Genomic DNA, 17,032 nt, shown 5'->3' with positions numbered 1-17,032 from the left:
AATGTAAATACTGTCAGCTAATTTTTAATTTTAATCAATAATTCATTAAAATACTTGTGTCACTAAAAGACTTGAATATTTTATATAGTAAAAAATTTCACGAGTTTGATTTTTTTAAAATAATTATTAATTTATCTATTAATCAATTTCTAAAAGCTCTGTATATAAATAAAAAATATGTAAATTTTGTGATTACTTTAACAATATTAAAACTTTTCTACTTTCTATTCTAAAATGTGATTTGTTTAAATTTATTTAATATTGGAATTTAATTGTGAAATTTTGTGTATAAGATAATTTTCATTAAAACATTTTATGTATAAAAATAATTTTAGATATTAAAATAAAAAATACAACTAATTTATAAATCATTTTAAATTTTAACATACATTATGCCAAACTCCATTACTTAGAAATCCTTGACTTTTAAGTTTTCTGTGTTTCTTATCTCTTACATCGACAATGATATATTTTCTCTTAAGAATTATTGCAAAATAAGAATTTCTTCTTTTATTTCTTAAAAGTACCATCAGTCCGTTTGGATAAAATGTTCTGAAGTCAAACGTAACATTAAAACTGAAAACAAAAAAATAAAACATCAATGAAATTCAATGTTAGTTTATTTATGAGAAAAATTTTAATAATCCTGAATAGATTGATAATTTTTATGTGAAATGTAAACCCACATTTTTAAACTTGGCTAAATTTAGTCTTTAACTTCAGATTCTAACATGGTCAATTTAATTAGTTGAAAAATATGTAGAGAAAATTGTTCAAATAACTGAATATTTATTTATTAATATTAGTTTAATGTGACTATAATCTATTAATAAGACTTTATTACACTGATGTAACATCTGGATTAAAAAATATAAGTTTAGTACCAGATCAAAATAATTAAATATAGAAATATTTAAATATTAGTGTAGTGCTCTGTCACTATTTTTGTTTCCCAGCCTTATATATATATTAGGTACTTTGTAGTCGTTCGTATCGGGTTTTCTACCTTTTGTTGCATTACTAGTATATTTGTATTTTATTTTTTTTTGTTTATCACATGCCACCTTTGGCGGCTGCTGCCTGCTTAATCGGGATTGGTTGTCATGACACCATGTGACTAAGGCTGAAGCCCCAGATGGTGGCAAACATAAAAACATTTCTTTTCTTCATTTCAAAAATTTTCTTTCTGGACTACGCCTGGTGAAGACTCTCAAGCCCCTGACCAAGAGGACAACAGCGAGAAGGGTTGACGTCTATGACTCGGAAGTTAGAATGACATAACAGATTTTTCGTTTGGGAAGAGGATCCACTTGCATCAGGGAACAATTGACCATTGAGTCCAAAGACCTTTGTGGACGTCGAAGACGGTTAAGGAAATATCCTATATCTAAGGTTATTTTGGTGTTTTTCTTTGTTAATTGTTGGGTATCAATTTGTACTGGGATCCATTAGTAACAATGGACGTCGGGTTACACTAGCAATGATAAGTGTGTATTAATGGAAACCAACATGCGATCATCACTGTAAATATTGTAAATATTTTTTTTTTTTTGACTAAGTATAGCCGTAATTTCTAGTAATAAGTATATTAGAGTTATGGGGTGTTAAGTCCCTAGTGCATGTTACACGAATGCCAACTTAAGGAAGGTTAGATCTGTGTGCTGTACATTACCTTCTGTATCATAAAGTGGTTGTTTAGAATTACTTATTGTGTGACCTCCTTTTCTTTGTGCAGCTCTTAGTATCCTTACCCGACACTAAGTCTGAATCTCGATGATCACCAGACACTACATTAGGAATAAAAAAAAAAACATAACAGAAGAAGAAGGAATAGCTGTTTAAAACATTTAATATGTAAGAGAAACTAAAAATAAATTTGGGAATAAAAGTCAAAGAACATATAAGATCAGTTCAGAAAAGCATAATAATGAAAGTTGTGAAATAATAAAAGAGCCAGTTAAAATATTAAAGGGAGAAACATGTTTAAAAGACAACTTTATGATGTATTAATATAATAAAAGAATGTGAAATAAAATTAATGATAATAATGGAAAAGAAAGAATGTCCAGTGTAAAACAAGTAGAGGGCATCTTAATAATCATGTATTTAAATACAACAACAGCAGGGAAATAAGAGAAGAAGAAAGTTCGGCTAATTTTATAACTAGAGTTAAAGAAATAATAAAGGAAATTAAAGAGAAGTCCTTAAAGAAACAGATAAATGAGTAAGAAGTTGGAAAATAAATTACTTATATTTTAATTAATTAAAGAAAACTTATGATTAGTTATGTTGAAATCACAGAAAATGTCATTATCTAGTTGGAGAAGGATAAATTAACCAAAAAACTTGGAAGACTTGTGAATTGGTTAAATATAAGTCATCTAAAGTATTATTTTGTTATCTATGTAATTATGTTTAAATTTTATAAGTTTTATTATTATATAATTAATGTTTATTTGTATTTTTAGAATTATAATATATAAAACACCTGCTGATGAGAGACAAAAAGGTTGAGAAATACAAGAAAGTATTGTATACAGGTGCAAATAAAGAAAGCTTTTTTTTTAAAACCAATAGACTAGTTCAATCTCTCTTTTTCATTCAGACGTCACATCAGTGTAATAAATTCTATTAATAGATTATAGTCACAGTAAACTAATATTAATAAATAATATATAATGAAAAAGGACAAGAAGCATTACTTAATAAGTTACTTAATAACTACATATTTATATTCATAAATCAAAATATCCTACAATTTCTTGGAACAGAATATAAATATTTTATTTTAAGAAAGGAAAATTATTGCTCTTTCACGTATAAAGTTTATCATACAATTTATTTCACAAAAAAGTTTATTTTGTAAAAATATACTTTTTACAATAGTTTAAATATAGTTATAGTACAAATACAGTATAACTAGTTCAAAAAAATAGTTTCTAAAAATATACAGAAAAAATTACAAAATTGGCAGAAAAATTTAAACCTTTCAATAGTAATTTTATATAAAAACTTTATGTTATGTGAGAGAATAAATACTTGTTAACAGACATTACATATGTTAGGAAATTAAATATTAAGTTTTGAATAAATAATAATTCATTAAAAATGAAGTTATAACGTTTCATTAATCATATAGTTATTTTTTATTTTAAATGATATATATTAATTTTTCATTAGAATTATTATTTAGAACTATAAAAGAAAATTAATTAATCAAAAATAAATAAAAATTATAAAATTGTATTTTGTAAATTAATAAACAATTAACAAAAAAAAATAAGCTTTTATATGTAATTAATCATATATATAATTTTAAAGCGAAGCATATGATCAATTGTTTAAAAATTTTATTACTACTGTTCTTATTTTTTAAATAAATTTTTCTATAATGTTTAGAAGAATACAAATTTTATAATGTTCAACTTTTGTAGTGAGACTTTCAGTTTCATTTTGCAAAATATCAACACTTTAATCACTGGAAATTTCAAAAAGTTATTATATAAAGTTATTATATAATTATACTATCTGTAACTGAAGACGTTTTGATGTTTTAACTTAAGACAAGAAACTTATATTGATTGAGACTGACTGAGAAATTTTGCCAACTCAATGATGTATGTTAGAAAATTTATCTTTTTGTAAATGCTTATATAAAATTAGAAATGTAGGCCAGATGGATGAGGTTATTAAGGCATCAGGCTACTGCTCTAGGAGACTAGGAATTAAATCTGGGTGGTTAAAAAATCCCCAGGAATTTATGGGCAGTTCATCCTGGATATGTCAGGCCTAATCCTTCACCACCTGGGTGCTTCCACTCCTTGTACCTGTTTCTTCTGATTCTTGATCCTGTCATATATCATGGGCCATCTAGTTATAATAATCTTGATATTCCTTCCAAGTTTATTTTCTGGAACAACTTGCTGAAACATGTGCAAAAGAAGTGTAACATGACAAAATAAAATAAGGAATACAAACTATGAGGTCCACCAATGTGTTGAGTGGACACAGTAAAGGTATTTATGCCATACATTGAAAGAAGGAATATCAAGATGATAATAACCAGACAGCCTGCAATATACATTAGGATCAGAAGAATCAGAAGAAACCAGTATGGGTACACAACAACTCTACAAGCATGATTTTTGATTAAAATCAGACAATCTGTAAATAAGGCTATGTTAATAATTAAATATGAAGTTATTTAATTATTATGCCTAACTCTAGACAAATTACTTTGTTAAACTATCTTCTTACCGAATTACTGGAATGAATCACACACAATCAAGAACCTTTAAAGACCAGGAACACAAATTTTAATGAAAATGGACGTTTTTGACTGTACCCATGGCCTACATCAGGTTTTTAACTAGCAAAATTCCAAAATAGAATGTGTAGAACAAACATATTTGAAAAATTATGTTTAAAAATTTGGAACAACACCAAACGTATATAAAACAATTTGAACAGTAGACATTACAAAAATCATAAAAAACATAACTACCCCATATACAATAATTTTTTTAAGAGGTAAATAATGGCTCAGATAAATTAATATATGCTAGTACTATCCTGTTTTTCATAACTATACCTCCATGCATAGGATATAGTGTTGCTGTCTTTAAAGTTAATGCATTTGCCGGTCAGGCTGGCCTTGTAAATTTCCAAGTCTTCCAGGTTCCAAATATGATCAATTTGAAAGGACTGTCTAAGGACCTGGCAAAAACCAACTGCACAAGTAAGCTGGAACTATATTGAACAGAATAACACCTAAACACAAATTTCTAGCAAATAAATACACAAATATTTAATGTTTAAATATTTAACCTGGCATTATAGAAGTCGGCATGCAAGTCAGGGTCAGTGGTGTACGGGGACAGGGCAGTGGTATGCCTTTTGCTTGTGATGTCATACTGATGCTCTTGCACCCTTTTTCGAAATGAGCGTTTAGTGGAACCAATGTGGATTAAATCCCTTTGGAACCTATTGTCCCTGACCAGAACACTGTATACCTGAGGTTCGACTTTCATTGGTGAAATTAATTGATATTCAAATGGGTTACAACTTCTTGAAATTTTTTAATATGTCCTATGATCAAACCATTATTGTTTGATCTGATGATGATATATGAAAGGATTAAAATTTTTTAATAAAAAATAAATACATTGACTCCTTGATTTATACAACACTCCTTTGGATTGTTAAGAGTAAGCATAGAATTGCATGAGAGAATCCTTTGGATTGCAGTGGATAAATGATTTTTTTATTTACAACATTGTAGCTAAAATTCTTATATTATAAATTTTAAGTTTTATAAAATAAATTACCATTACTTTATTTTATAAAATTATTTTTAGAGATTTATTTTCATTTTCAATATTTCAATATACAGTAGAGCCTCGATTATCCGACCCCTGATTAACCGACACCTCGGTTAACCGACCGTCCTAGTCAGCAAATTTCAAATGTTTGCTAGTGATGTGGCGCTACAATATGTCTTGGCTACTTTAATATTATTTTTACGTGTTTTAGCTGGCAACACTCATTCGACCATGAAAGGGAGCCAGTATTTAAACGAGGCTTAATTTTCTAACTTTTAATGATACAATAGTGACGATTATTATTTTAAAAAATTTTTGTTAGGCTTAACATCGATGAAAATTCAACGCAAAGTAGGTTAATAGCGATATACTAATATACTAATTACATGGGATATAATAATATACTACACTAATAATGGATTTTTTCATACTTTTCGGTTATCCGACTTTTCAATTATCCGACCAACCCCAGTCCCCAATTGGGTCGGATAATCAAGGCTCTACTGTACTTATCATACTTTAAGTAAAGAATTATGTAATAAAATAATTTTAAAGTATTCATAAACATTTTGACATAAGAAAATATAAATTCATTATACCGAATACACTAAAAATTTTAAATATATTTATTTTGATAAAGATTATGTTGTCAATATTAAATACAATAACAATTAAATAGTAATACAATGAAGTGTTAAGATTATAATCAAAGTCAATGTGACTGATATAATAATATACTTTAAACTGAATGACATTCTTCATTCTAAAAATTGTTGTAAAGTATAAAAAACTGGTTAACCATTTCTCATTCTGTTATTAGTGGAATATTATATGAAGTACTTTATTAAATAATAAGTTATAAGTAATAATTAACAAAAATTACACATACTCTTTTCCAAAATCTGTCCTCCGTATAAATACTTTGGCATAGCTATTTAGTTTATTTCCAAATTGCAAAGCTTGTTTCTCTAATGTATAGGATGACATTTCTGCACAATGTTCTGAAGGTTTAAATGGAAGACTTGGTCCCATAAAAGCACTATAATACTTTCTGCCATGTCCAATTCCCACTCCTTTAAATCTTATAGGATTGTTGAATTGTATTAATCTACAATAATATTAAAAACTAGAATTATGAAAAATAAATTTATTAAAATCTATTACCAATTCATTTATTAAAAAAATTTTAAATTAAAGTATTCAGTGCTAAAACTTTTTAGTGTTTATCAACTAATGCATGTTTGATTTTACAATTATTGATAGCTAAAAAATTAATCACTTATATTAGTTTTAAATAAAAATATGAATTAATCATTGCTTTGAGAATTGCAAACTGACAGAAAAAATTAACGTACAGTAGATCCCCCTATAAGACGGTAGATACGTTCCGTTCTTTATGAATCAATTTTGTAGGAATCATAGTTTACGGACTACGGCTGTTTGAAAGGTTTTCTTTCATAAAATTAATCGATTCTAGACTAATTCGACTCAACATTTCCAAAATACGTATATTTTTTTGAAAATAATCCGTATAAACTACGTTATAAACAAAAAATTGTAGGATTGCTTACCGAGTGTGTACCGTTCGACTACGCCCGTTGCTAAAGCTTGGTTTCGTCGCGGAACAGCGCATCAAATTGCGGCCGCGATTTCTGATATTATTTTTCTGCGAAAACTTCGTTGACCTTTGGAGACATCATTAATATAAATAATTTTTATGGCCGTTAAATAAGAAATGTTTCTTTCACAAGAAATGTATAAAATTACAGTACTAAACAGACGATAGGTCGCCTAACTCGCCGTAGCGTGACGCTAGACGGCGAAAAATATATATTTAATTATAATAAAGTTACAATAAATTAAGTTAATATATAATTATATATACAGTACCTAATTTATATATAATTAATATATAATTATATGTACAGTACCTAATTTATATATAATTTATATAATACTGTCCAGACGATAGAAATCTCTCCGTAGCGTGGCGCTACGGACGGCGGGTAAGTAGTTCGGCTGCCCGATGACGTTTTACGTATTATAGGAGTTATTTTTACCGTTGTTTACGGATAATGCCACAATTTTTATAGGAATCATAACTATAGGAAACGCTTTTATAGGGGGATCTACTGTAATTATCTTTTATTTTACAAAGATAATTCATTGTAAAAAATTTTATTTATATTTCCATTCATAACCTTCTCCATTTATACATTTAAATTGGAGAAATTATGAAATATTCAAAGACCTTCAAGATTTATTTCTTTACTGGTTAAATCTGTCTAAAGAAAGACTCTACTAGCATAAAAATCAAACATGAAATCCCTTGCCACAATTATTTTTAATTGTGTGACCTATTTGTGCTTGCACTTGGATTGTGGTGGAAGTCCAGCTCCACTAGAAAAGTTTTTTCTGCCACTAAGTGTTGAAAGTAAATATTTTTTGTGCATAAATTGATAAAAATGAAACATTGTAGCTTGATTGATCATAACTAATGTTAAAACTAATCAAAAACACACAAGCACCAAAACAGTGAGAGTTAGAGATAGAACAGAGTGAATGTGCATAAAAGTTCATTTCCCACAATTATCACACGATGTCACGATGACATAGTAGTCCATTGACTTCTGACTGGTTGATGGTACTGTTTTACGGACATATTCACATCAAATGTTGAACCCTGCTCAATTTACTTTATGTTCATTTTACACACTGCTCCAGCATAAAATATCATGATGAGGGTTTTTACACTAGTGGAGTCTCGGACTAATTTTTAACATGTTTTAAATAGTAGTAATAACAATAAACCACATAAAATAGAATAAAGAAGAGGAAAATAAATTATTTCTTACTTTTTCAATAGCTTTTTCCATAAGATTATTATGATTAATTAACCCTGGTTCAAGTTGTATTAAATTTAATTTTGCCTAAAATACTTTTAGAAATTTCAAATGAACAACAGTATTATTTGTTTTATATTTTATTTCATTCTTTTTCTAAATAAATAAAATCTGCCTAGTTTTACATTTAAAGTATTGATTTTTATCTATTTTAATTATATCATCTATATAATAGATGATATAATTAAACATTCTTGAGCACATTCAATACAAATCAGATGTTCAGAGCATATAAAGTGTGTACATTTAGAAAAACAACTTGAATGTTTCCTACATTTTGATCAAAGTCAAAGCACACATCGGCCAAGTTTTCATCCCCTCTCTGGTAGGGCAGCAGTTTTGATGTTATTACTTGACTTCCTCACAAGTGATTTTCCTATTTCCTTCCTCTAAACCTCTTTTTTTCATTCCAATTTGATTTCACGTATATCTGTAGTATAAAAGTATTTAGAACAGTGATATCAAAAATATTGAAAAAGATGACTAGTTTTCATTGTTTCCTATTTTTTCCAGTAGAAGATGAAATCACTTGTCCTATCAGAGATGTTTATTAAAGTCATGTTCATTTGGTGCCAAATTGGAGAATTCTAAATCTTATGGACAATCAAATTTGCAATTTGTTGTTTTAGAAAGTGGGTGATAGATATGAAAATGATGAAAAAGATGTCTTGTACAATAATGATAATCACTCAGATGATAGCAATAATGAGTTTGATATAACAGAAGTGGTGGAGCAGTATAATTCCTGTAGTTTGTCAAATGATGATTCATCTGAAGACAATCACGAAAGTTCAGGAACGATAGAGAACAATAATTAATGAATATTTAACAATTCTACACAAATGTTGACACACAATGCAAAATTTATTAAAACTTATTAAAATAAAAAAATTAACTTTGAGGTCACAGTTCACCATATAGTAACAGATATGAGTTTTAAAATGTAACTTGTAAAATAAAACCTCTGGCAGAAAATCCTTTTTGCACAGGGACAATTGAAAAAAAATATTAAAAGTCATAAAAGGAAAAAAATTACAAACATTTTTGTAAAAAATATAAGATTCGCAAATAAAGAGTGAGGTCACCATTGATTTCATGGTAGTACAAGAGTTAAATCTACCTTAAGGTCAATGTATATTATACAGTGAGACTTAGCCATAAAGGTTAATAAGAGTACATACAATAAAAAATGATGTAGATTTTTATAATCTATTAAAGCAATAATCTATATTATTATTTATATTATGTTAAATTATTACTTATATTTAGCATTTGTAATTTAATAAAGTTTTATAAAGTTACAAATATTAAATAAACTAAAATATGAGATCTTTGCAAAGTATCAATCAATAATCAAAAAATCAATAAACAACAAACCTATCATTGAAAATGGCATCTTTAATTACTCCTTTAAATGGTTCACGAGTGGCAGTTCTATTTCCAATAAAAACCTCTTCGGGAACACCACCAAAAAACAATCCACCTTCATCAGGAGCTTCAATGGTTTTAGATCCTTTTGGCATTCTTATATTTCCAATTTCTTTATCATCAACAATCATTATAATTCTAAAAAGAATTTAATTTAAAACACATTAACATTTCTAAAAAAATAATTTTTTGCAATCAATTTAAATTAATCTGTTTTTTCTACATCTCATGTAAAAACTATACAATGTAAAATATTTAACATTTTAAATCTTAATTATTTGCCATAAAATCTTATTTTTTAATTGCAAAATAATTTTTTTCTTTTTCAAAATTTTACATTGATAACTACAATAATTTTTTAGTATAATTTATATATTCAAATATAAATATTTGATATTTAAATGATTTCATACAGTATTAATATTTTCAAGCATAAAATAATGATATACAATTTTGTGTGTCATAAATAATTAACAGTTTCAATAGCCAATAAGAAATTCATCCCATAGCATTTTTGAGGTTCATCAAAATATTCCAAATTTAGGTAAGAATTTTCACAAACTCAAATATCTTGTAGTAAATTGTAATTTTGCTATGTATCATATATGACATATGATATATTGGAAGAGAGAGCATCATTGGTACACAGGACTAGACAGTTAATGTTTGGCTCAAAGTGGTAAAATGTTGAAATTTAAAGAAGAGTCGTATTCTATTCTGAGTTAGACTTCAGAACTAATTGATGTGTGATGTTGAAAGAAAAATCAATAAAAGACATCAATTAGAAAATTCAAGAATATCAGCAAATTTGTTCAACCATATGTTATTTTCACATTATTAAATAAATATTTCATTTGGTAAACTTACAGTATTTCATGTAAAGACTGGGACCTTATTGTTAAATTTTTGTGCTTTGATTTGTCTATATTATTAAAATCAAAAATATTGAGTCATTGATAAAGACACATTTATAAAATATATGTTTGAAGAGGAATAAAGTTGATGGAGATGATCATATCAAAGAATAAATTTAGCCCTTACACAAAAACCTCCACTAACTTTATTCCTTTTCCAATTATTTCTTCCTTTTAAACTTAATCTCACCTTGATTTATAACTTCAAATTGCATGATGAATGAATTTCTATCTATTGCAATTTGCAATTATCTATGACTATATTAATTTTTGTTTTAAAAAATTATGATATCATCATTATAAATTTTACAAAATACTTGAAACATACAAATGAGAAAATTCCTTAAAAATAAGACCTAAAATTAATTGACACAGGAAATATTTAAAGCATATTAGTGTCTTAACCTTCTTTTCACAATTACTGAAACATCCAAAAATGTCTAATACCCTGAATAGAATTGAGTTATTCATTTCTTGAGAACAATTATACACAAATGGAATGAATCTTTCATAGCTTTCTAGTCACTTTCAATATGAAAATAACTTCTGAATATCACTTAGTGATCAAAGATTCTATAAAGTCCATATTCATTAAATAAGTTTCTCCTTTCAAATGAAATTTTTATAAATTTTATATATTATTTGAATACTTTTACAAAATTGTTATGTTTGATATTTGAATTTTTCAAAGTACAGTNAAGTTTCTCCTTTCAAATGAAATTTTTATAAATTTTATATATTATTTGAATACTTTTACAAAATTGTTATGTTTGATATTTGAATTTTTCAAAGTAATTTAAAAAATTTTGTCTGAAGGAGAAATTTTTTTAGTTGATTTTATTATTCATTAATAAAAGTAAACCATTATAATTTCATTAAAACTAAACAAAATTATAATATTTATATACATACTTTCTATTTCTCTTAACCACTTTAAGAGAATGATAAATTCCGTCATTAAATTTCTGTTCACTTGTTATCCTCACTTCACCGGCATTAGCATTAAAACGAGCTTCCAATTTTCCATTTAAAAGCATTACAGCATAATAATGCTATAAAATAATAATTTCTATGTTAGATTTAATTTCTTTACTACAGCATATAATAAATTCCAAAAATGAAAATATTTAAGAACTCTGATAAATTTTGTTTCNATCCCAGTATATTTGTTAAGCCGACTTGGATGTTTTTTTTTCTCTAATTCCGCAGACTTCATCCTACAGGACACTCTACAAATGTTTCTTTAACATAAATTAGAAATAATTTATTTCTAAAAGTTTTAACTTTATTTCTGTTAAAGCTGCAAAGAAGTATGTTTTAATTCTGTGTTTTCAGATTAATTTTAAATTTAAATACACTGCTGGCCATTAAAATTGCTATACCATGAAGGTGGCACACAACATACGTGAAATTTGTATGTAAGATACATATGTCAGGTGTTACAAATTTTAAAATATATTTTAAAATCTTTTTTTTATATTAATTCAAATGTTAACTTACCATTTTTTTATCCATTGAAGTACTAAATCCTTCAAACGTAGATATCATTAAAAGAGATGTGGTTTGTGTTGACTGAAATGTAAATCCAAAATTTCCTTCTTCAGTTAAAGGATGGCTAATTACTTCTATATATCCTGTACCTTTAAAACTAACTATTTTAGTATCCTAAAAAAAAAGAAAAGATTTAATTCTTCTATTAGTTCAATATAAAATACTTTATAAGGAGAATATCATTAATGTCAAATTTTTGATAGCACTTAATTAATGTATTAATTGTTGTGATGCAACTAAATAGCAATACACTAGCTATAAAAGATGAAATTATAGTTCAAAATCATTTGCAAATTATTTTGATTTAAGTTATATCATATTCTTTCTTTTTTTATTTTTGGTGTTTTTCCTATTCTTCAATTTTAATAGCTTCATATACAATATACACATAGAGTAGTACCTCATATTTCAAATGCTTCAGAATTTGAATACTTAATTCAACAAAAATTTGCCTTGGATTTTGAACAATGCTTCAGAGTTCAAACTGTGCATGCACCAAAAAAATGTGTTTGAACCATAAACATAAATCAGCTCTTGCTCTCACATTATGCTCGTATGTTTTCAGTGTTTTATTTTTGGTACTTTTGGTTATATATATATATTGTGTATTTTTTGTAGATTTTTAACAATTTCTTCCTGCAATTTTTCTTTGTTGACATCTTTTGAATGCCTGATAGATTGTTTATCTGTTAGTTCAAAATTTCTCAAATGGAACTTTTTAACTACAATTGCATAATTAATTAAACTTGGGAGCTTCTTACCCATACACATTATTACTTATTTTACTGTTTATACAATGTTATATCCTTTCCAAAATTCATAAAGGCAGCATGTCGGATATGCTTTTTATTTGAAGTTATTTCAACTCAATTTATTCAAACAAAATATGAAGTAAAAAAATTAAAATAAGCTTCTAAACCTCAAATACCATCTCTCATTAGTAATAACGTGTTAAATTTGTAAGACTTGCTGATCAGGGAAGGGAGAGTCAGTTAGACTCAAGTCAAGATGAATGAGGGGTACAAAACAGAATGTTGGTGATGGCAGACATACTGACACAAAGCACCTTTACAAAAGAGTATCTTATGTTATAAATTTTATTATTTTAATTTATTATAAAATCTGAAGCATAAAACAAAATTCAATATAAAAATAATGTTCATATCATTTGAAAAATAAAAATGTATTTCATATAGAAACATTTCAACAATAGATTTAATTATTATTTCTTAGAGAAAAATATTTATTAGAATATTTTTTTATAAACTCATCTGTTGATCATAGATTTTCTGATTTTCCTTTCTTGCAATATTTCACAAATTCAAGTGCCACTTAAATTGAATGAATGAACTAAAAATTTAAATCCAAGAAATTTTCATTATAATTATAATTCTAAAGAAAAATCATTTTCCACTTATATGTTTTAATTTTATATTACTATTTATAAGAATGTGTAGTGCTTTGCAACTATGTATTTTTGTGTATCAGTTTTTCCCTTGACCTCTTTGTTTTCATTCATGGTACCACTTTTTTCCAGTTCACGTTATGTTTGCAGCCGAATTGGCCAGTGGAGGTCACATGGGAAGGATATCTGCTTGGCACAGTATAAAAAGTAGTGATCCATGTGTGGTAGGGAATTTTTTTTCTTTGCTTTGTTCTGGCTACCTGTGAAGGATACGGAAATTGAGAAGGCAAGCATCAAAGGACATTTTTCGAACAAAGGAACAATAGCTCATTGACCTGGTAAGGAGTAGCATGAGAGGACCCAGGATCGAGGAAAAAGGTGATGAGACAGCATCTGTCACCATCCAAACAAGGGCATTTTAACATCAAGATAGAACATACTCAAGAAAAAGAAAATCGGTGGAAGATTCACCCAAACATATTAGTTTTCTTTTTTCATTGTTTATACATGGTAGAAAAAGTGTTGTGAATACGTAGGTTTATTTTTATTTGTGTTATGCACAATTTGATTTTTTTGTCTTGTGCCATGGAGCCCCTGAAGGGAGAGGAGGAAAGAGAGGGAAATGTAAAAAAAAACACGTAAAATATTATATTGTTATTAGTTGTGCACTGTAGATTGTTAATCATGTGGTAGTTTGTGTCCTATGTATATATTCTGATCTGCCAATGTGAAAAGATTAAATATCCCAGTATATTTGTTAAGCCGACTTGGATGTTTTTTTTTCTCTAATTCCGCAGACTTCATCCTACAGGACACTCTACAAATGTTTCTTTAACATAAATTAGAAATAATTTATTTCTAAAAGTTTTAACTTTATTTCTGTTAAAGCTGCAAAGAAGTATGTTTTAATTCTGTGTTTTCAGATTAATTTTAAATTTAAATACACTGCTGGCCATTAAAATTGCTATACCATGAAGGTGGCACACAACATACGTGAAATTTGTATGTAAGATACATATGCAAATGATTAGCATTTCAAGGCATGCTCACAAAGCAGGTAGGAGTAAAGCCACCTAAAGTCTGTATAGAAGAGAAGATTGTAAAGTAGGTTTCTTATACTATAGATAAGGAATTTGCACATTGGTTGCTTGTGTAAAGATTTTGTTATGCCTCGTGTAAGAAGGAGGACAGCTTGTGTCAGAGTTTGATTGTGATAGAATTGAAGCCTACCAGGACTGTGGTTTATTGTTCCACGCTACTGCTGCTCACATTGGTCATGATCCCATGACTGTCATGAGAATATACATACAGAACACCATGCAAGATCTCAGCAGCCCCTGGTCACCAACACCCAAGAAGACAGACATCTTGTCTGAAAAGCCTTGTGGGATCATATAGCCATGTCACATACCCTGAGTTAGGAACTTGGATTGTTTTCAGAACAGCAAGTGTCTGCATGGACAGTGCAACAATGTCTGCAGCACCACAGATTATCAGCATGGTGAGCATTGATATGGCTTCCCTTGACATTGCAGCAGAGACAGGTATGCCTATAATGGCATGTTCAACAATGAATATGGATGCGATTGTACTAAGGAATAATACAAATCATGGAGTACATCAGTTGAAGTGTCCTAGACTTGGCTCCTGATCGATCGTTTTTAATCTTGGTATTTAGTGCACACATTGTAATAGATCTTACATCATCAGAACTGGCTCAACAAGAGGAATCTAACGGTGCCACTTTTGTGACCCTAAGGTCAGAATTTTGGAAGTTAGAAGCCGATAAAAAAGTCAACTTTTCGGGGTTCGCTCATCCGGAGAATAAGGCCGTTCAACCGGAATTCTCAACGGAATTCTATAAAGCTACAAACTGTAAGTACCACACCAAAATTTTGGGGGTCTAGGACCAACCGTTCCCGAAAAATAACGTTTTTAAACTTTGTTAACGTCGGACTTTGCGGGCCCGCATCGGGCCTCTAGTGACAGATACAATCAAAATTTTACGGCTATCAGTGGAAGGGGATCTTCAGTAATTTTCTACAAAAATTTCAGCTTAAAATCTCCAAAATTATTCAAATTACGGCAAGTTTAAAATCCACGAATTTTTAACAACTTTATACACTTAACGGAAAGCGGTTACCTAGGCAACAGTCAACGACCTTTACAACTTAAGCGGATTATAACGGACTTTAACGGTTATCCAGTGACGTCATTGACATTTTAACGTGCTTTTTGAGGATTTGGATTTTTGTAACAGGAAGTTAACAATCTGCCAATGAGAATCAACAGTCAGAGGAAGATCAACTATAGAACATCAATGTAAAAATTGTCAAATTAGTATTAAGTAGTTTAATTAATTTTTAATAAGTTTAATCTATCTTTTCTGCACTGTGGGTTGAGTCACGACTCAATAGTACAGTGTTGCTGTGGTACAGAACCATCCTTTTCAAAAACACAACCTTCCTTTTTAATTGTTTATAATAAACTATTTGGTACTCTTTCACAATGGAGGGAATTGAGAATAATACAGAATTATTTTGCGATGAAACCCAAGAGGATTCGGGGGAAACCCCAACAAATATTTGCAACTTAACAATAGGTAATACAATTGAAGACAAAATTCTTAAGGATGCCAAGCAACAAATGAGGAGGATAATGGATTTACTTCCGGAATCTTACAAGACCAAAATAAAGATAGAAGAAAGGAAGAAAATAAAGGACAGAGTTGTTCATCTTTTTGCGGCATTGCAACAGATGTACGGCATTCTCTCTGAAATGAGAACAAGAATGGAAGAACAAAGTGACATAACTCCAAACTTAATAGAAACAATCAAGGAAATTAAAACAAGTATAAACCAAAATAAAAAAGGATCAAACAAAATAAGCTACGCGGAAGCGGCTAAAGCAAACTTGAATCCTCACCAGAACCAAAGTCAAAATACAGCTGCAATTAATAAAAGCAAAGAAACTGAGGGAAATAGCGCAGTTTTGTTATACCCAAAAAGCGAAGAAGAGAATAAAACAAACATGGAAGAAATAGTACAAAAAATTAAAGATAACATACAACCGAAACAAATACAAGTCAAAGTAAAAGGAATTAAAAGAATCAAGGGAAACGGAATATGTTTCACAGTTACTAACGAAGAAGAGGGTGAAAGACTGAAAACGGCGGTGGAGGGAATTCCGGAAATAGAAAAGAGGGTTAATTGTAGAATTTCAGGGAAAAGGCAGCCTAAAGTAATTCTTCTAGATGTACCAAACACAATAAAAGATGACGAAATAATAGAAATAATGATTCATCAAAATGACATATGGAGGAATATTAATGAAAACAACTTAGAAAACAAATGCAGGATCATAACTGGGATCAGGAGCAAAAAGCTTCAGGACAAGGGAAGACATGTTGTGATAACAGTCACACCATCAATAAGGAATATTTTAATGAAATATATGAGCATTGCCTTGTCTTGGTATACTGTGAAAGTGGACGATTACATACCCATACAA

The 17,032-nt window shown here is 28.5% G+C and overlaps 1 protein-coding gene across 1 annotated transcript in view; it reads right to left on the bottom strand.

Annotated features, from left to right (window-relative positions):
* The window catches only part of LOC111618236 (laminin subunit alpha-1-like), a 270,556-nt gene that overhangs the window by 19,904 nt on the left and 233,620 nt on the right, over positions 1–17,032 (bottom strand). Inside the window, exons 57-61 of the mRNA XM_023359721.1 lie at positions 12,067–12,231; positions 11,479–11,618; positions 9,602–9,790; positions 6,211–6,429; positions 390–576 (exon numbers count right to left, since the gene is read on the bottom strand). Coding sequence (XP_023215489.1) covers positions 390–576; positions 6,211–6,429; positions 9,602–9,790; positions 11,479–11,618; positions 12,067–12,231 — 900 coding nt within the window. The remainder of the gene's footprint in view (positions 1–389; positions 577–6,210; positions 6,430–9,601; positions 9,791–11,478; positions 11,619–12,066; positions 12,232–17,032) is intronic.

This window comes from Centruroides sculpturatus, unplaced genomic scaffold (genome assembly GCF_000671375.1).
Source record: "Centruroides sculpturatus isolate CEXI.00-Female unplaced genomic scaffold, Cexi_2.0 scaffold205, whole genome shotgun sequence".
NCBI classification, from domain to species: domain Eukaryota; kingdom Metazoa; phylum Arthropoda; class Arachnida; order Scorpiones; family Buthidae; genus Centruroides; species Centruroides sculpturatus.
This window is presented reverse-complemented; position numbering and strand designations above follow the sequence as displayed.